This window comes from Ceratotherium simum, chromosome 5 (genome assembly GCF_057802395.1).
Source record: "Ceratotherium simum simum isolate JZ-2026a chromosome 5, ASM5780239v1, whole genome shotgun sequence".
Classification (NCBI taxonomy): Eukaryota; Metazoa; Chordata; class Mammalia; order Perissodactyla; family Rhinocerotidae; genus Ceratotherium; species Ceratotherium simum.
In genome coordinates this window covers 16,783,214-16,804,389 of record NC_141904.1, presented here as the reverse complement: position 1 = coordinate 16,804,389, position 21,176 = coordinate 16,783,214, and the positions used below count along the sequence as shown (strand labels likewise).

At 36.4% G+C, this 21,176-nt stretch overlaps 1 protein-coding gene across 4 annotated transcripts in view; it reads left to right on the top strand.

Moving 5' to 3' along the window:
* The window catches only part of PPP2R3A (protein phosphatase 2 regulatory subunit B''alpha), a 165,021-nt gene that overhangs the window by 79,442 nt on the left and 64,403 nt on the right, over positions 1–21,176 (top strand). For all 4 annotated transcript variants that reach the window (XM_087430534.1, XM_087430533.1, XM_087430532.1 and 1 more), the window contains one exon: positions 14,397–14,471. In XM_087430534.1, the coding sequence (XP_087286660.1) occupies positions 14,397–14,471 (75 nt within the window). The remainder of the gene's footprint in view (positions 1–14,396; positions 14,472–21,176) is intronic.

Genomic DNA, 21,176 nt, shown 5'->3' with positions numbered 1-21,176 from the left:
AAGTGCACCAACCAGTGAATTTTCACAATGTGAGCACATCTGTGTAACTAGCACCCAGATCAAGAAACAAAACATTACCAGTACCCCCAAAGCCCCTCATGCTCCCTCCCAGTCACTGCCACCCTAGGATAACCACTATCCTGACTGCTAATACCATATGACATAGATTTTTAATTATAGTAGCAATTTTCCATGTTTAGAATACAAAGTCTGGTTATGATTTATTTTACGTTCAGGATCTTTGAGCTTGTCTTAATTCACATGATGGCCTTGATTATCCTTAGATTCATCTGCTACATATTTTTCTTTCCCTTAAAAAAGTACTCATGAGAATGAGGATTCTTAATAGTTTTTTACATTTAATCAAGACCATTATACATAATATATCTATCATTACATATTTCTGTTTATGTTTTGTGAAATCGCAAATATTCAATGTTTGAACTACATTGCTAATAAAACACTAGGTTTTAATACCAGTTCTCTGTCTACCTCTCACCCTTACACCCTCGATCCATTCTTGGCCCTACTCTGACTCATAAAAACTGCATCTTTTGGGCCCTATTTGCTGACTAGCTTCTGGTTGGATCTGGCCAATGGATAGCACTGCCAAGAGATGGGAGGGCAGAGAAGTTGGCATTTCTTCCCCACTATCTGCTTCATCACAGTAACTATATCTCTCTATAATACAGTTTCTGCTGGAAAGCCCCTTCTCCACAGTTAATAGTGCCTACTGGGCTCCCATAACGCTATTCCTCCCTTTGTCCCCTCCGTCCTAGCGATCTAGCAGCATCCTTCTGTTGTTTGTCCCTGGTTCCTCGCCATTCTCTTGTTTGTTCCTTTAACCTGCCCTCAACTCTACTCTACATGTGGTCCCTTCATGAAAGGTTCATATGGATGAATTCTTTTTCCTGTGGGGACTCTACCCTGACTTAAGTTTTATCAGAAACTTTAATGAAAGCTTTGACAGGAATATAAATTAAGTCTATAACAAGAGAATTACAAACAACAACAAAACTATAATTATGAGTTGGGGGACATTTATACTTCCTTCCCTTAAATCTAAGGAGAAATTTTATTTTTATTTAAGAAGTGGACTTGTGGAGTCTTCTGGTAAAAGATGACAGACTAAATAGATGCATTCTTCTCCCATTCTTTCCCAAACTCCTCTCAAGTTAAAATATAGAAATTTAAAAGGAATAAACCCATGAAAATGAATGGAATGGTAGAGAGGAACAGAGGAGAAAAAAATCAATGTACAAGAGATTTCAGTATTTCCTGAAGATAGAAAGCAGAAGCAGGCTAAGGAAACCACAGTCCAGAATGAGGGGCTGTGTATGGGCTTCAGTGAGAAGTAAGCTGTATGCAAGTATGAGAAAAGATAAACTAGAAGGAAAGTGACATATTTACCAGTGTAGCTTATTTCAGGAAATACATTCCCGAATGTAAAGTGCAGCCTAGCATTTACTCACAAACTAACAAAAAAAACAATAAAGCATGTTAAGACAAATTCCAATAGAGGAACATCCTAGATTGTGTCTGGCCAGTACTCCTCAAAACTGTCAAGGTCATCAAAAACAAGGAAAGTCTGGGGCCTGTCCAATGACGTAGCAGTTAAGTTCGCGCACTTCGCTTTGGCGGGCCGGGGGTTGGCAGGTTCAGATCCCAGGCGCAAACCTATGCACCTCTTGTCAAGCCATGTTGTGGCAGTGTCCCATATAAAGTAGAGGAAGATGGGCACAGATGTTAGCCCAGGGCCAATTTTCCTCAGCAAAAAAGAGGAGGATTGGCAACAGATGTCAACTCAGGGCTAATCTTACTCAAAAAAAAAAAAACACAAAACAAGGAAAGTCTGAGAAACTGACAGACAAAAGGAAGCATGACAACTAAATGTAATATGGGATCCTGGAACAGAAAAAAGACATTAGGTAAAAACTAAGGAAATGTGAATAAAGTTTGGCCTTTAATAAAGGTAATAATAGTGTTTCACTATTGGCTTATTAATTATAACAAATACTAATATAAGATGTTAATAATGGGAAACGGGATGCAGGGTATATAGGAACTCTCTGTACCATCTTCTAAATTTTTATGTAAATCAAAAACTGTTCTAAAAATAAAGTCTTTTTAAAAAATAATTGCTATATTCAGATAGATTATATAAAAAAAGAAAAGAATGTTATTAAAACAGAACGCTAATACAAGAAAGAGCTATTAGAGTTTTAAAATGTAAGTACCAAAATTAAAAATTTCAACGTAAGGCCTGGAAACTAAAGTTAAGGATATCTCTGGTGCACACATGCACAAATGTGCAAACACACAAGGGAGAGAGAAAGAGAAAGAAAGACAGAGATAGGAGAGACATAGAGAACCAATTCAAGAACTTCAACATCTGACTAACTGGAGTCTGGGGAAGACAGAAGGGAAACAAATGGAGAAAAGGAAATCATCAAAGAAATAATACAGGATAGAGAGAATTGGAGACACTGGAGGGATAGGGTGGGTCCAAAGAGCAGAGTAGGAATCCAGTGGGATTCCTTGGGATTCCTGTTTCCCTCCTTGGGGGAAACACAACATGCCTTTGTAACCAGCGTCTGATCAAAAACAGAACATGACCCTCCCATCCCAGCCTCTCATGATCCCTCCAGTCACTTTCCACAGAATCAAAGAAATGATACAGAATACAAGTCTTCTGGTTGAAAGGAGCCACTGAGTGCCAAGCACAATGAATAAAAAAAAGATGTACATAAATAAGTCCTCTTGAAATTTTAGAACACTGATGAGCAGAAGATTCTAAAAGCTTCCAGAGAGAAGAACCAAGTCACCTTAATAGGAACAAGAATTGGGGTGGTATTAGATTCTCATTGGCAACTCTGAGGAAATGGATTTGAACTCAGATTTCTGTATCCTGCCAAAGTATCAATCGGATATGAGGTTAGAATAAAGACATTTAAAAACTCAAAGTTTATCTCCTATTTTCTTAGAGAGTTACTTGAATATATATACTGCAGCAAATTAAGTAAACCAAGAAGGAGGAATGTATGAGATCCAGGAAACTGGATTCAATCCAGAAAAGCAGTGAAGGGAAGTCTCAGGATGGCAACTGAAGAGCAGCCAGTCCAGAATAGAGAAAGTGGTGGGATTTCTCTGGGAAGGAGTTCTCCATAAAGGGGAACGAGGGAAGGAGCAATTCCAGGCAATAGTTGTTATATTTGAGTACAGGGAAACTGGAGGGTATGATGAAGGCACAGCGTTCTGTATCAACAAATTAAAGAAAAGCAATTAGAAACTCCAAGAGGGAGGCCAGCCCCGTGGCGTAGCGGTTAAGTGCACACACTCCGCTACTGGCAGCCCGGGTTCGGATCCCGGTCGTGTACCGACGCACCGCTCGTCCAGCCATGCTGAGGCGGCATCCCACATACAGCAACTAGAAGGATGTGCAGCTGTGACATACAACTATCTACTGGGGTTTTGGGGAGAAAAAGGGAAAAAAAAGAGGAGGATTGGCAATAGGTGTTAGCTCAGGGCCGATCTTCCTCAGCAAAAAGAAGCAGATTGGCATGGATGTTAGCTCAGGGCTGATCTTCCTCACAAAAAAAAAAAAAGAAGAAGAAGAAACTCCAAGAAAAATTTTAAAACTGTGTAAAAGAGTCATGATCTAAACATGAAGCAAACTAAAATATGGCATGATATAAACAACTGATGGAGAGTGAGAAAAGAAAGTCCATTTAACGTCAATGCCTAGAACATTCTCCTTTGAATGCCCCAAGAGAAATGATGTTGGACCAATAAGAAATGAAATGCATTCCTTGTATACCACTTAACCTAGCATTCAACAGTATTTATATTGTCAAAATATTGTAAAATATTTTAATGTATAACGTCTGAAATGACCCTATGGATAAACTGTAGAAAATTTTATTGTGGTTGTAGAACATTATTTAAACAACCTGAACAATGTAAAAGTCAAAATACTGCCAACAAAATGTGAAGGGGCAAAAAGAGGGAGAAGAAGAGAGAATAAGAGTAGGGGTGCTGTTATCATCATCCTATGTAAAGGGAAATTAAGACACTAAGATGAATGGAGTGAGAATTAAATGTTTAAATATATTATTTGCAGTTTACAAAGATAACCAATACAAGAACTAAAAATCATACCTCAGCAGATGATATGATTTTATATATAGAAAACCCTAAAGAATCTACCAAGAACCTTTTAGAAATGATAAATGAATACAGTAAAGTTGCAGGATATAAAATCAACATACAAAAATCAGTTGTGTTTCTATACACTAACAACGAAGTAGCAGAAAGAGAAATTAAGAATACAATCCCATTTACAACTGCAACAGAAAGAATAAAATACCTAGGAATATATTTAACCAAAGAGGTAAAAGACCTGTACACTGAAAACCATAAGACATTGTTGAAAGAAATTGAAGAAGACACAAAGAAATGGAAGGATAATCCATGCTCTTGGATTGGAAGAATTAACATAGTTAAAATGTCCATACTTCGTAAAGCAATCTACAGATTCAGTGCAATCCCTATCAAAGTTCCAATGAACATCAAAAGACCCTGAATAGCCAAAGGAGTCCTGAGAAAAAGAACGAAGCTGGAGGCATCACACTCCCTGATTTCAAAATATACTACAAGGGTATAGTAATCAAAACAGCATGGTACTAGCACAGAAACAGACACACAGATAATGGAACAGAATCGAGAGCCCAGAAATAAACCCACACATCTGTGGACAGCTAATTTTCGACAGGGAGCCAAGAACATACAATGGAGAAAGGAAAGTCTCTTCAATAAATGGTGTCGGGAAAACTAGACAGCCATATGCAAAAGAATGAAAGTAAACCGTTATCTTACATCATACACAAAAATTAACTCAAAATGGATTAAAGACTTGAATGTAAGTCCTGAAATCATAAAACTTCTAAAAGAAAACATAGGCAGTACACTCTTTGACATCAGTCTTAGCAGCATGTTTTCAAATACCATGTCTGACCAGGCAAGGGAAACAATAGAAAAAATAAACAAATGAGACTACATCAAACTAAAATCTTCTGCACAGCAAAGGAAACTGTCAACAGAACAAAAAGACAGCCTAACAATTGGGAGAAGATATTTGCAAACCATATATCTGATAAGGGGTTAATATCCAAGATATATAAAGAACTCGTATATCTCAACAACAAAAAAACAACCTTATTAAAAAATGGGCAAAAGATCTGAACAGACATTTTTCCAAAGAAGATATACAGATGGGCAACAGGCACATGAAAAGATGTTCAATATCACTAATTATTAGGGAAATGCAAATCAAAACGACAATGAGATATCACCTCACACCCATCAGAATGGCTGTAATTAACAAGACAAGAAATAACAAGTGTTGAAGAGGATGTGGAGAAAAGGGAACTCTCATACACTGTTGGTGGGAATGCAAAGTGGTGCAGCCACTATGGAAAACACTATGGAGATGCCTCAAAAAATTAAGAATAGAACTACCATACGATCCTGCTATTCCACTGCTGGGTATTTATCCAAAGAACGTGAAAACACGAATGCGTAAAGATATAGGCACCCCTGTGCTCGCTGCGGCATTATTCACAATAGCCAAGACTTGGAAACAACCTAAGTGCCTGTCAAGAGACGAATGGATAAAGAAGATGTGGTATACGTACACAGTAGAATACTACTCAGCCATAAAAAGATAAAATCTTGCCATTTGTGACAATGTAGATGGACCTTGAGGGTGTTATGCTAAGCGAAATAAGTCAGAGGGAGAAAGTCAAATACCATATGGTCTCACTCATAAACAGAAAATAAAAACAACAACAAGCAATCAAATAGATACAGACATTAGATTGGTGGCTACCAGAGGGGAGAAGGGGAGGGAGGAGGGCAAAAAGGGTGACTGGACACATGTCTATGGTGATGGATGGTAATTGATCTTTGGGTCGTGAACATGATATAATCTACACAAATCGAAATATAATTACACTTGAAATTTATATGTTATAAACCAGTGTTTCCTCAATAAAAAAAAACATGCAGGGGCTGGCTCACTGGCATAGCAGTTAAGTTCGTGCGCTCTGCTTCAGTGGCCTGGGGTTCATGAGTTTGGATCCCAGGCATGGACCTATACACTGCTCATCAAGCCATGCTGTGGTGGTGTCCCATATACAAAATAGAGGAAGATAGGCACAGATGTTAGCTAAGGGCTAATCTTCCTCAGCAGAAAAATAAAAATAAAAATACAATATTCATATTACATCTAAATTAATGTCTTTAATATAATCAAGTATTCATTCATGTTTAAAAAAATCATACCTCAAATATTTGGGAAGGAGAGTAAAGTGGGACAGTATAAATGAGCTAAATCCTCATCTTCCCTAGCTAAGAATAATAGATATAATTCTAAAGTTGATAAAGCAAGAAAGAAAAGTAATTATAACATAGTGTTTATATTTAAATTATAATTAAATTTGTTTAATTATAGAGGTAACCAGCAAAAGAAATAAAAATATAAATGATTAAAAAGAAGTGAAGCCAGGGGCCAGCCCAGTGGCGCAGTGCTTAAGTTCGCACACTCCGCTTTGTCAGCCCAGGGTTCGCAGGTTCGGATCCCAGGCACAGACCTACACACCGCTTGTCAAGCAATACTGTGGCAGGCGTCCCACATATAAAGTAGAGGAAGATGGGCACAGATGTTAACCCAGGGCTAATCTTCCTCAGCAAAAAAAGGAGGATGGGCAACAGATGTTAGCTCACAGCTAATCTTCCGCACACACACATACACCAAAAAGTCAAAGACCTTGGCTGAATTGTGTTTGAGTCCTAGTGTTTTGTGCAAGGTGGAACTTGTGAAGATGAAATTGGATATCTGGCTGAAGCTATTTCTAAGCAATGTATTAAAGGTGTGGTTTGGCTTATGATGGAAAGAAACATTCTATCAACCTCTCCATCCATCTAGCCTTTGGCCTCACTTCTAGTCTACTTCTTGATTTTATACCATTTGTATATGTAATGTTTAAAATGTTTTGTTATAGAGAATTTTGAACATATACAAATGTAGATAGAGTGGTATACTGAACCCCTATGTACCCATCACTCTACCCCCAATAATGATCAGAAATTAAAGAGAGAGAGAATAAAAACCAGTAGCGCTTTTAATCAATTGAAATCTTGGTTTGGGGAAAACAGTAACAAAATAGACCAACAACTATCTAATTTTATCAAGAAAAAAGAAGAAAGCACTAATACCCAAATAAGAAATGACAAAGAGGAAATAACCAGTGAAACAGAAGAAATTTTTAAAAATCATAAAAGACTGTCTTGCGGACTTCTGTGGAAATAAATTTGAAAACCTAGATGAAATGGATAATTTGCTAGGAAAATACATATGACCAAAATTGACCCCATTTGATTTAGAAAGCTTAACAGACTGATTTCTATAGAAGTATGTATAGAGATTTACTAAGGAACTACCGTACAAAAAAGCACCAGTCCCAGGTAGTTTCGCAAGGGAATTCTTCCAAATCTTCAAAGACCAGATAGTCCTAATGCTCAATACATTATTCCAGAGAATTGAAAAGGAAGGAAAACTCTGTAGCTTCTTTTATGAAATAAGAATAACACTGATACCTAAATCAGGTAAAGACAGTACAAAAAAAGAAAATTTCAAATAAATATAATTCATGATTAATGATAAAAAGTAGTAGATAAAATATTACCAAACAGAATGCATGTAACCTAGTGGGATTTATTCCAGGAAGGCAAGATTGGTTCAATATTAGGATCTTTATTAATATTATATATCATATATAAGAAAAATCATGATTGTCTCAATAGATGCTGAAAAGACATTCGACAAAATTTAATACCTATTCATCAAAACATGCTCAAGAAAATAGGTATTTGAGATACTTGAACATGATAAAATATATATACCTTAGTACTAAAGCCAGTACCTTATTTAATGGGAAAATATTAGAGTCATTTCCACTAAGATCAGAAACAAGGCAAGGATGCCCACTATCTCTGCTACTGTTCACCATTGTACTAGAGTAATTATACAAGAGAAAACAATTAAGAGGCATAAGTATAGTTGGAAAAGTAAAAGTATCTAATTATAAATGACATGACAGTAAACCTGGAAACTCAAAAGAATCAATGATAAAGCCAACTCAAAAGAATTCAATACAGTAGGAGGAAATAAAATTAACATACAAAATCAGCAGATCTTCCATTTCTGGCCAAGATGGAGTAACAGGGACTGGATTTGCCTTCCCACCTGAAACAACAAAAAATATCAGGCAAGAAATACAAAACAATGGTTTTCAAGATGCTGGACATCTGGCAACAAGAGATAGTGATTCCTAAGAAACAGAAAACAAACAAGGTGAGCCTTATGATTGTCCCAGCTTATTTGCCTTGGGAAAGTTTCCAAGCCAACAGACTCCCTGAGATTAGGAGAAAGAGCCGACAGTCTAGGAGGATCAAGGTAAGTAGAATTCTCAGGACAGAGCACCAGAGAGGAAAGAATTGCACAAAGAGAAAACTCTAGAAATCTTCAGAACTCTTCCATGAGTATTCAGCGAAGTACTGATCAGCAGATATATGTGAGGAAAGTAACCAAAGCTGAAGAAAGAGATAGTCAAGATTATAGAGAACAGTACCTGTGAGTCACACAGAGCCGAGAATAGTCTCTGTCCCTACCAGCCAAGCTGGAAAACTTCATAATACATGGGAATTTGAGTGGAGTAGTCATAGGAGTCTTGCCTCAGTAGTGGGGAATAATTAGCCCCAGATTAAATAAACACTGCTAGGTCCTGCCTAACAAATATAAGAAGCAAAACCTAAAAGGATAAAAAGGTTTTAAAGTAACAGCATTCCAGAGCATAGCTTGAGAATATTTATAAGAATATAAAAATATCCAGCACTCAACAAGGTAAAATTCATAATGGCTGGCATCATTAGGCATGCAAAGAGGCAGAAAAATATAATTGATAATATAGAGAAAAATCAATCAGTTGAAACTGACCCAGAACTGACACAGATGTTAGAATTAGGAGATAAGTACATTAAAACAGATATCATAACTGAATATATTTTAAAAGACACAAGTTGAACTTGTAGAGATTAAAACTAAGGTGTCTGGGGTGAAAAATACACCAGATTGAATTAACAGCAAATTAAACATTGTAAATAAAATGAAGACAATAGAAACTATACAAAATGAGACACAGAGACACAAAAAAGTATTAAAATGAAGAGAGCATCAGTGAGCTGTGGGACGTAATTTCAAGCAACCCAGCATACTTATAAATAGAAGAGGGGGTGTTGTAAAATCAAGAGTTTGTCAGGTCTTTGTCCCAGGTTCCTAGAACAGAGCTTCTAAACCCTTGGAATTTCCCAAATGATAGGAGTGTCTTTGTTTTTCATGTTGGGCTCCTAGGACCATGCCTGAGTTTATACTAATGAAGTAACTCATGGTGGGCCCCTAGATAGTTTCAAGATAGGGGTTTGCCATGCCAGAGAGGCCAACCATGTGATTAGAGGTTGGGGCTTTTAGCCAGATGATATCAGCCTGACCTCCAAAGAGAGGAGGGAGCCTGGAGATTGAATTCAGCCATGTGGCCAATGATTCAATCAATCATGCCTACATAATGAAACCCAATAAAAAAGCTCTAGACACGGAAGCTCAATTGAGCTTCCCTGGTTAATGATACACAGTGCTGTGCTGGGAAGGTAACATGTCCTGAGGATGCAGAAGCTCCACATTTGGGACCTTCCCAGACTTTGCCTTATGTGTCTCTTATTTAGCTCTTCCTGATTTGTATCCTTTATGATAGAATAGTAATCATAACATACAGCACTTTCCTCAGTTCTATGGGTCATTCAGACAAATTGTCGAACCTGAGGGGGTAGTGAAAACCCCCAAATTTACAGTCAGTTAGTCAAAAGCATGGATGGCCTGTGGAATTGCATTGCAGAGGGCCAGAAAAATTATTTGAAGAGATAATGGCCCAAAATTTTCTATATTTGATAAAACTATAAACTCAAAACTCAAGATGCTCAATAAGCCCAAAGCACAAGAAACACAAAATTATACCAAGGCGCATCACAATAAAATGGCTCAAAACCAGTAATGGAGGGAATGTTTGAAAAGCAGCCAGAGAAAATAGTCACATTTCATAGAGTGGAATAAAGATAAACATGTCAGCCAATTTCATGTTGGAAACAATCCAAGCCAGAAGACAGTGGAGCAACATCTTTCAAGCACAGAAAGAAAAGAACTATCCACCTAGAATACTATACTCAGTGAAAATATCTTTCAAAAATAAAGGTAAGTTAAAGGGGTTTTTTGGACATAGAAATGCTAAAAGAATTCATCACCAGCAGAAATGCACTATAAGAAATGTTGTTTTAAAAAAAAAAAAAAGTTGTTTAGGTAAGGAAGAAAACAATACCAGATGGCCATATAAATCTACACAAAGGAGTGGAGGGCTCCAGAAATGATAATAACATGGATAAATATATGTGACTTTTTATTTTTCATATCTCTTTAGAAGACAATTAACTCTTTTTTAAAAAAAACTATCAACAGTGTATTGTGTTTATAACATATGTTTAAGTACAATTTGACAACAATAACATAAAGGCTGGGAGAAGAGAAATGGAAGTACACTATCGTATGGTTCGCATATAATCCATGAAGTGGTATAACATCACTTGAAAGTAGATTGTGGTAAGTTAGAGATGTGTGCTGTAACCGCTGACACAACCACTAAAATAACAAAGAGTTGTAGCTGATGAGCCAAAATGGAAATAAAATGGAAGAATCACAAAGAACACTCAGTTAACCCAAAAGGAGGTGGCAAAGGAAACCAAAGACCATTTTCCATCCATCACCATACACACGTGCCCTATCACCCCTTTCACCCTCTTCCCTCCCCGCTTCCCCTCTGGTAACCACCAATCTAATCTCTGTGTCTATATATTTGTTTGGTGGTGGTGGTGGTTGTTTTTTATATTACATTTCACCCAAAAACAGCAGAATACACATTCCTTTAACATGTATGCAGAATAGTTACCAAGATAGACCATATTCTCGACCATAGAACAAATCTCAATAAATTTTAAATATTCAGCTCATAAAGTATGTTCTCTGACCATAATGGAATTAAATTAGAAATAATAACAGATCTGTGAAAAATTCCCAAATACTTGATAAGTAAATAACACTTCTAAGTAACCCATGGATCAGATAACAAATCAGAAGGAAAATTAGGAAGTATTTGAACTGAATGAAAATGCAAACACAACATATCAAAATTTATGGGATACTGTTAAAGCTGTATTTAATAAGTGAATTTAGCAAGCTTTTAGATGCATGATCAATATTCAGAAGTCAATTTTCTTTCTATATACTAGCAACAAACAATTGGAAATTTAAATTTTTTAAATACCATTTATAATACTACCCAAAAATATTAAATACTTAAAGATGAATCTGACAAAAGATGTGCAAAACCTGTACACTGAAAACAGGAAAACATTGTGGAGAGAAATTAAAGAAGATTTATATAAATGAAGAGAAATGTCTTCTTTATGGATAGGAAGACTCGATATTGTTAAGATGTCAATTCTACATTATCTTTGACTCTTAGAACCATAGTAATGTTTCACATACTCTCCCTCCAAGAAATAATGAATTAAAATCATCGAGGACCTGTGGGAAAGAAACCCAAATAGAATATAAATAGTAACAAATGAACTCAACTGTATTACAAATGAATAACATAACCACGTTAAAGACGATAAAGGAAGAAAAAGGAAAGAGATAATCTAAGTAACCTTGGAAAACTATTTTAGCTGGATACTCTGACTAAAGACAAAAGGAACTGGACACAAATACTGTACTGTAGTTAGTAAATTTGTTTCTCAATGGAATATGGATTGGCGATTCTGTTAAAGTTACAAAGGAAAGGGGAACGCTAGAATTGTGGTGTTGGATTGGAATCAGAATTATCTGTATGGTTACATAGTTTTTAATATATATAGATAGATATAGAAAGAAAAAAGTATGTGTGTATGCATGGATTACTATACATACATATATTCCTAGTTCTGCCTGCTAAGAGGGCTCATAGCAGTGACTCTCTAGTAGTAATGAGCACACCTAGCACCCAGATTTGGTTTCTTTTTATTTATTTATTTTTTTCAGGTGTACATCATTGTACTTCTATTTCTGCATGGACTACATCATGTTCACCACCAAAATACTAATTACAACCCATCACCACACACATGTACCGAATTATCCCTTTCACCCTCCTCCCTCCCCCCTTCCCCTCTGGTAACCACCAATCCAATCTCTGTCCCTATGTGTTTGTTTATTGTTGTTACCAGATTTGGTTTCTAAACACCATTCTCCAAGGAACCAGAGCTACTTGGAGAAAAGGTTGATTCTAGGGCTGAAGCAAGGAAAATATAAAATGAGCCTGGACCATCTTGTGATACCAGAAAATACGGAAGTGCTCACAAAAGGATGGGGCATGTCAAGAGGACACAGGTTTCCCAGTGGAGTCCCAATGGCCTGATAGAGTTCCCACTGGCCAAAGCTAGATAGATCAGTTTGAGCAACAAAATAAATAATGATAGTATTAGATTATAACCCATAGAATAAAATAAAGATCCATGAGTCTATAGTGATATAAATTGAATAAATAAATAAATGGGAGAGAAGGGACAGCTCTTCCTTACAGAAGAATTCCAGTTAATAAATGTAGAAGGAATAAAGAAAATACAAAATCACTATTAGGTAAACACCACAATATAAATGCACAGTCAGGTTCCACCAATAGCTGCTAAAATCAGTAGGCAAAAGTTTGCAGAGAAACAGGATATTGGCAGAGTCTCAACGTATCTCCCCCACAATATTTATCAATTATTAAGAGACAATAATAACTTTATGGTGGCAAGCCCAGCAAGACACCACTTCAACCAAGTATGTTCAAAGTTAACACCACAAGATATAAGACGTATGTAGTGACACCACATACTCCTTGTATGACTGGAAAGCACACAGCATCATTTCTGTGGTATACCTGCTGAAAGTGTCTAACTTTAATCATGAGAAAACATCAGACAAAACCACGTTGAGAAACATACTACAGAATAACAGACCAGAACTCATTAAAAGTATCAAAATCATGAAATACAAGGAAAGACTGAGGAACTATTACAGATTGGGAGAGACCAGTGAAACACAAGAACTAACTGCAGTGCAGGATCTGGGAACAGAAAAAGACAGTAGGGGAAAAGCTGGTAAAATTTGAATAAGGTGTGTAGTGTAGTATTGTATGAATGTTTATTTCCTCGTTTTGAGAATTGTACTATGGTTTGTAAGTTGTTACCCTTATGGGACGCTGGGAGAAGGGTGTAGGAAATCTATCTGTAATATTTTTGCAACTTTTTTGTAAGTCTAAAATTATTTTCAAATAAAAAGGTAAACAAATAGTAAGGTCCATTGATTTTAGACTGTGTTGGTAGGTATGTATAGCTAACTTCTCTGAGGAAACAAAAAAGAGAGATATAACTGATGTCTGTCCATTGATGACTAGCTAATTAATAGATTATATCTATTAATATAGATATATACATTGCTGTTGCCTCTGTTATTAACAGTAATTATCTCTAATAGTTCTCTAGGATCATTCAAAGTGCTTTAAAAATCTAATTAGAAAATGAAAACAGTATTTCAAGGTTTTAATATTCTAATAGTCTTCCATGACAACAAGATATCAGATATTAAAATAAATAAAACAAAATCTTAAATTGAAAACAGATTTGTCCACGGAATTATTTTGATGGACGTTAGCTGGCTCACACAACTTAACATAGATTTCAAACTACTTGGCTACATGGCTCTTTTTTTTTTTTTCCAAAAATTTCCGTGTCTCTAGGTTAAGAAAGAATCATTCTGGTTGGCTTATGTCTATTATATTTTCTGTGTAAATTTCACTTAGCAACTCCTACCAAGATCTGTGGAGTGAATTTCCCTGACATGGCTTGATGTGTTAGAATTACAGTATTGAGACATTTGATTCACAAATCACCAAATATAGCTAAATTAAAATTTTAACTTTTTATTGAGGTGTACCATGCCTATTGAAAAGCACACATAAGTTTGCTTTTGATAAAATTTGAATTTAATAAAGTGTTAATTAAATTTTAAATGCATTGTTCAATATTCTGAAATAGCAAGTTTGTTCGACTGGCAACTTAGTCTACAAGGAAAAAGTTCTGTAAGCATTTTGGTGTTTTGTTTTTTGGGTTTTTTGTATGTTTGTTAATTTAGTTTTGGTGTTCTTTTTCAGGATGTGGTGGATACACACCCTGGCCTCACGTTCCTGAAAGATGCTCCAGAATTCCACTCCCGCTACATCACCACCGTAGGCTGAGTTTTCTTTTCTCTTAATGTAACTCCATAAGTCTCCTTTTTATCAGTCTCTAGTATCTAGGCTTTACTATATTTATGCAAAAGGTAACATGGGCTATAATGACTACTGTAAGTGGAAGGAAGGTGCAGTAAATTTGAATTAATTATTTAAATCTGTTTCCCTTCTTATATTTACCCAATGCTTAAGAGGTTTCTTGTATACAGAATTAAAGTAATATACTTATTCTGTCTGGTCTTATGAGGTATACCTTTTGCTATGTCATTAATATTGATACCCAGTTGATCTTCAGCATTTGCAAATAATACTGAAAAGAATTTTCAACAGCCTTTCCCAGAAATGTGTCTGTAGTAACCTCAAAGTTAGAACTGGAAATGATAATGAGAAATAGCTTGCATGTAATCAGAAAACAAATCATGTAAGAATTTAAAATAACATAATTATACTCGCCTGTTTTGTGAGGTGCTCTCATTCCCTGTTTCTCATGCAAAGCTGCATTTGATCAGTCACAGGCAGGGCATGAATTAGCAGTGAGAAACACACAGGCTTGCAGTGCACACTGCAGCCACGTCAGGCATTCTCTGCCCTAGCTCCAGATTATCCTTGGAGGAATTCCGAAGGTGAGCCCCAGGGCACACCTACACTCACAGCCACACTCAAGTGAGATGGCCCTTGCCTCTGGCTCAGATCCCCCAGTAAATAGGGCAGTCTCCTCTAAGGAAGACACTCTCATTCTTAGAGCCGTAGATTTGTTAGGTTCTGTTGAGTTACAAGTATACTACTACCATTCTTTTTCTCCTGTAGGAACTTCATTCTTTGCTTTTACTTTGGTTCTCCTCTGTCATAAAACTTTGTAAGACTTTATTTGAGCCAGAAGGTGTCACTGTCATCTAAGATTATCTCAGAAGTTATTTTTGCCTGTTAACCACAACACTATACTAAATTACCTCCACCACAATCATCCTGGCCCAGTCACTCTCGTTTCTCATTTGGATTACTTCTAATTGGTCTCCCTGCTTGCACCCTCATTGCCCTACAGTCTAGTCTCCACAAGGAAGAGTTATGCTTTGAAAATGTAAGTCAGATCATGTCCCTCCTCTGCTCAAACCCTCCAGTGCTTTCCTGTCTCACTCAGAATACAAGCCCAAGTCCTTGCAAAGACTCTCTATAATTCCCCTACACCCTCACAACCACTACTCTCTGATCTTATCTGCTCCCACCCTGCCCCTTGCTCATTCTCATTCAGTGAGGAAGCCACAGTGGCCTCCTCACTGTTACTGGAACAGACCAAAACCAGTTCTGTCCCAGGTGCGTTGTTCTTACTCTTTCCTCTGCCTGGAACGCTCTTCCCACAGATTTCCATGTGACTCACTCCCTGACTTCATCCAGATATCTGCTCAGATATTCCTTATTAGTGAGGTCTTCCATGGTCACCCTCTGCCTTCTTCACCCTTCTTCTCCCTCTGTCCCTCCCCCTACACTCTATTTCTTTGTTCTGCTTTATTTTTCTTCTTCGCTTATATATCATCTGATATTTAAATTTTTTTATTGTCCATCTCCTTCCCTATAATATAAACTCCATGACAGCAGGGACTTTGACTGTATTTTTCACTGCTGTATCTCCAATTCCTAGAATAGTGCCTAGCACATAGTAGATACATAGTAAATATTTATTGAGTAAATAAGTGAAATTATTCATGCTTAAGAATTCTACACAGCCAACCTAAGTGCCCATCAATAGATGAATGGGTAAAGAAGATGTGGTGTGTGTGTGTATACACACACACACACACACACACAACGGAACACTACTCAGCCATTAAAAAAGACAAAATTGTGCCCTTTGCGACAACATTGATGGGCCTTGAGGGTATTATGCTAAGCAAAATAAGTCAGACAAAGATAATTACAGTATGACTTCACTTATATATGGAAGATAAACAAACAAACACATAGATACAGAGAACAGATTGGTGGTTACCAGAGGGGAAGGGGGCAGGGGGTGGGCAAAAGGGGTAAAGGGGCACATGTGTACAGTGATGGACGGCAACTAGGCTTTTGGTGGTGAACACAATGCAGTCTATACAGAAGTCAAAATATAATGATGTACACCTGAAATTTGTATAATCTTATAAACCAATGTGACCTCAATAAAAAAAAGAAAAAAGGAAGAATTCTACACATTAACTCTAGCTTCAGTCCCAAAGGGAATTGGGTTCTGATTATTGACTCTTCTGTAAACTCAGGGCATATTAATAGTATAATTTAGAATCTTAAGAGTTGAAAAAGATCTTAAAGATTATCTAGTTCAACCTCCTACCAATTTAGAAAATGCTCTCTACAGAGGAACTTTTTATTGGAATTTATTCTTAGAAAAGATGTTAAAGAACAGAATTGTAATAGACATAAATTTTGTCTACACTTTCTAGTTTGGTATTTATTGAAGTATGATCCGTGGACCTGTGATGGTCTGTGGTAATCTAGTAAGTGGTCCCAGGAAGTTTTATGATTTCAGAGTGAAAAGCCATGAAACAATTTTGTTCACATATAATTCACATTTCCCAAAAAATTCTATTATGTTAATCATTGAACAAAAAGAACTACATTGGTCAGTTAATTAATTATCTCTGCTGACATAGTTCCATGGTATTTGCATATTATTGTTACATGTTTAAAATTTACACTTTATAAATATTATGCTGCTTTATCCCCAATTGACGAAAATGAATCCATTCTTCAGAATTACTCATTAAAGTGTATAAAATACTTGTGATAAAATAATGATAATAGGGCAACTCAAAACAGCATCATAATATAAATAGTAAACAAGATCCAATTGAGAATACAGAATGTGAATCTGTATGTACTAAGTGTATCTACTGTTGTGATAATCTAATACTACCATCCAAAAAGGAAAAGTGCAAATAAAAAGGATCACAATGAATCTCTGGAAACAGAATTTTATTGGACTGGTTGTCCATTCTCCTCAGTGCTTTTTCTATTATGAAATTTGGTCAAATAATGGCATTAAGTCATTGAAACTTTTGCATTATTTAAGAGTACAGTGAGTTTTTCTAGAACAAATACAAAATAAGCTTTCTAGTATGAAGTTAATTAATTTTGTTGGTGAAGTCATAAAAGTGAGCAAATTAGAGAGGCATCATTCTCTACCCTGCTCATGACAAACACAGATAAGATCACACTATTTCCAAGAAACTTACGAAGATCAGTCTCAGAATTAATGACAAATATCTCAGAAAAAGCAAAATTAATTTATCATATGACCCTATGGAATGTTCTGTAATCTCAGTGGCATACAGTGTAGAACAATTAATATATTTTGTTTGCATGCTAGAGTTATTCAGTTATTTCACTTTACAGTTGGAAGAAACTGCTGACAGAGTATGACTCAAATATTAGCTTATGTGTAGCACATATATGATGAAGAAAAAAGTTTGGCAACTTTTATTTTCTATTCATCATAGGAAAACCTATGCTACAGGAAAAGACTTTTTGTTTGTTTAGTTAATTATTTTGTCAGCTGTTTTTAGAGTGGAAAGACAGAGTGCCAGCTATACATATAGCAGAAAAGGACATCACTACCCACATAAGAGATTACACCTAAAGTAACTCCATATTCTCCTTTATTTCCAGAGAAGAGTTGGCAGTTGAGAAATAAGCCTCTTGATATTGAATGAAAATGAAAAACTGGAAATACCAGCAAAGTGTAGCCCTTGAGTTTGCAGTTTTGCATGCCATGCAAAGAAATTGCCAGTGAAAGACTCTGCTTATCCTAACTGGCATATGCTGACTTTTGAGGAAAGAGGTGCTCATATGAGTTTTTAAAATAAGTGATGAGGGCCGGCCCCGTGGCTTAGCAGTTAAGTGCGTGCGCTCTGCTACTGGCAGCCCGGGTTCGGATCCCGGGCGCGCACCAATGCACCGCTTCTCCGGCCATGCTGAGGCTGTGTCCCACATACAGCAACTAGAAGGATGTGCAACTATGACGTGCAACTATCTACTGGGGCTTTGGGGAAAGAAAAGGAGGAGGATTGGCAATAATGTTAGCTCAGAGCTGGTCTTCCTCAGCAAAAAGAGGAGGATTAGCATGGATGTTAGCTCAGGGCTGATCTTCCTCAAAAAAAAAAAAATAATAAGTGATGAGATTGAAAATATTTCTTTGTGACACTGGTGCTGGCAGCAAAGATATTTCTGTGGCTTGCTCAGATGGTGTCTACTTGGTGATGTATTCAGTGTCTTGATTGGCCCGAATCCATCACTTCGGGCCAAAAAACGCCAGGATTTTAATTGTTGAGGACAAGGTACGATTTCCTAAGACTCAACTGTGGTAGAAACTGCTCATCACCAGCTACTTAACTCTTTCCCCTTGAGATCTTTTCCTCTTGACAAAGAAAGAAATCATTTTTATTAGATAGATTCTTTTAAAGTCCAAATTCTGCTGAAGACCATGAAGAAATACTTTTCAGAGCCAGATTGACAAGCGTGGATCAGGAATCCACTCACTACGTCCTGCCGAGTAGAAGAGCCAGGCCTCCAGCACTGTGCTCATCTGCAGTCAGGGCACCTACAGTGAGCAAAATCTCTTTGTAATTTCCGTGTCTGCATTCTAGCCGCTTGTTAAAAACTGTCTGACAGAGCCACCAAACACTATTCCTGGTGACCTATAATTGTGGATTAGAGGTTTCCAATTCAATAGAGATAAAGAAATAGAAAGGAAACTGACTTATGATTCTAATTGTCTGTCAAGTGACTGGAGATCCCTTGGTGAAAATTTGTCGAATTTCGTTCCCCTCACTGGTAATAAACAATTATTCTTACTATTATTAATTTTTAAATTTTGTTTTATATTTTTATAATTGTGATTAATTTCTTTTTTATTTACCTCAAAGTGGGAGACCAAAAGTTAGAGGAAAAAACAACTGTAAATAACGTAGAACCGGCAGCTCCATGCTCTCACCACTAGATGGTGCCCCTACCTTGATAAGCTAAAATGCTGTATCAGTAATGTGGAAACCAATAAATGTGCTGATGAAGTAGGGCCACTGAATAAGGAGACTTAGGCTGTGGAAAAATGGAATACAGGTACATTTTTGTATAGTACTAGTTAAGCAGGTTAGCAGAGACTAAAAATAGGAAATGCTTAACAGTCAAAATGTTTGCAAATTTTAAAAATTCTGTCAAAAAGAACAAAGACATGAAGAAAAAAAGAATAAAATAAGAAGCAAAAATAAATACAGATTAAAGTTTTATAATGTTAAGTGTAACAAAGTACTTCCATAAATAATATAAAATATTTGAGGAGTATATAAACAGAAAATTTAGATAGACAGGAAACTTAGACTTCAAGATAAATTTGTGTTCAAAATCAAGAAATAGGGACAAAAATCTAATAATGTTCAACAAAGAAAAATTTGGTGTAATAATATGTATTGAAATTGACTAACTTGAGAGAGGGGACATGGAACTATGATAAATGATATTCTTAATGTTTATTTTCATTTATATTATTTCTAAAAATCCTCCATCTTTTTTATATGAACTTCTGCCAAGCTGGTGCTAAGAATACAGTGTTGACTAAGGTACATTCTCTGCCCTAGAGCACCTCAGTCAGAGTCTGAATGATTGGGGCCAGTAACGAAATTAGAACCAGCTAGTCCTAGCTCCCACCTAATGCAGGAATCCCGTCAACTTCTGCCTAAATAATTGTGGTGAGGAGAAACCTCACTACTTCATACAACCCATTGCTTTATAGGCATAATTTTAGAAAACTCTTCCTTATATTGAAGCATTTCAGCATAAGGGCATTTCTATCCAGTAGTTCTAGTTCTGCCTTCTGGTGCAACGCAGAACAAGTCAGTTTTTTCTTCCACCTGAGAGTCAACCATTCAGATCATGGTCACATCTACACTCTAGTCTTACTTTTTCCTCAAGAGTAACCATTACTACATTAGTAGTGTCTTTCATAATAATTTTAAATATAGTTACCCTTCCCTGTTTTATGTTTTCTGCACATTTTATATACAATCTATAAATCATAGACAACACTACTGATGTATGTGAAATACTAATTAGAAACCTTTCTTGGGTTGGTATCCATCTGCTATTCAAAACTCTGAATAGAGTTATCCAACTAGCTATGAATCCAACCCATATGTCTCTATCACACATATAACATGAACATCTTTATTAAACAGCTTTCAAACCTTGTTAATTTATCAAGCAATTTTCCAAAGAAGACATACAGATGGCCAACAGATACATGAAAAGATACTCATGATCACTAATCGTCAGGGAAATGCAAATCAAAACCACAATGAAATATCACCTCACACCTGTTAGAATGGCTATTATCAAAAAGACAAGAAAAAACAAGTGTTGGTGAGGATGTGGAGTAAAGGGAACCCTGTGCACTGTTGGTGGGAATGTAAATTGGTGCAGCCACTATGGAAGACAGTATGGAGCTTCCTCAAAAAATTAAAAATAGAACAACCGTATGATACGCACCCCTATGTTCATTGCAGCGTTATTTACAATAGCCAAGAAAGGGAAACAACCTAAATGTCCATCAATGGATGAATGGATAAAGAAAATGTGATAGATAGATACACACACACACACACACACACACACACACACATATATACATACACACAATGGAATATTATTCAGGCATAGAAA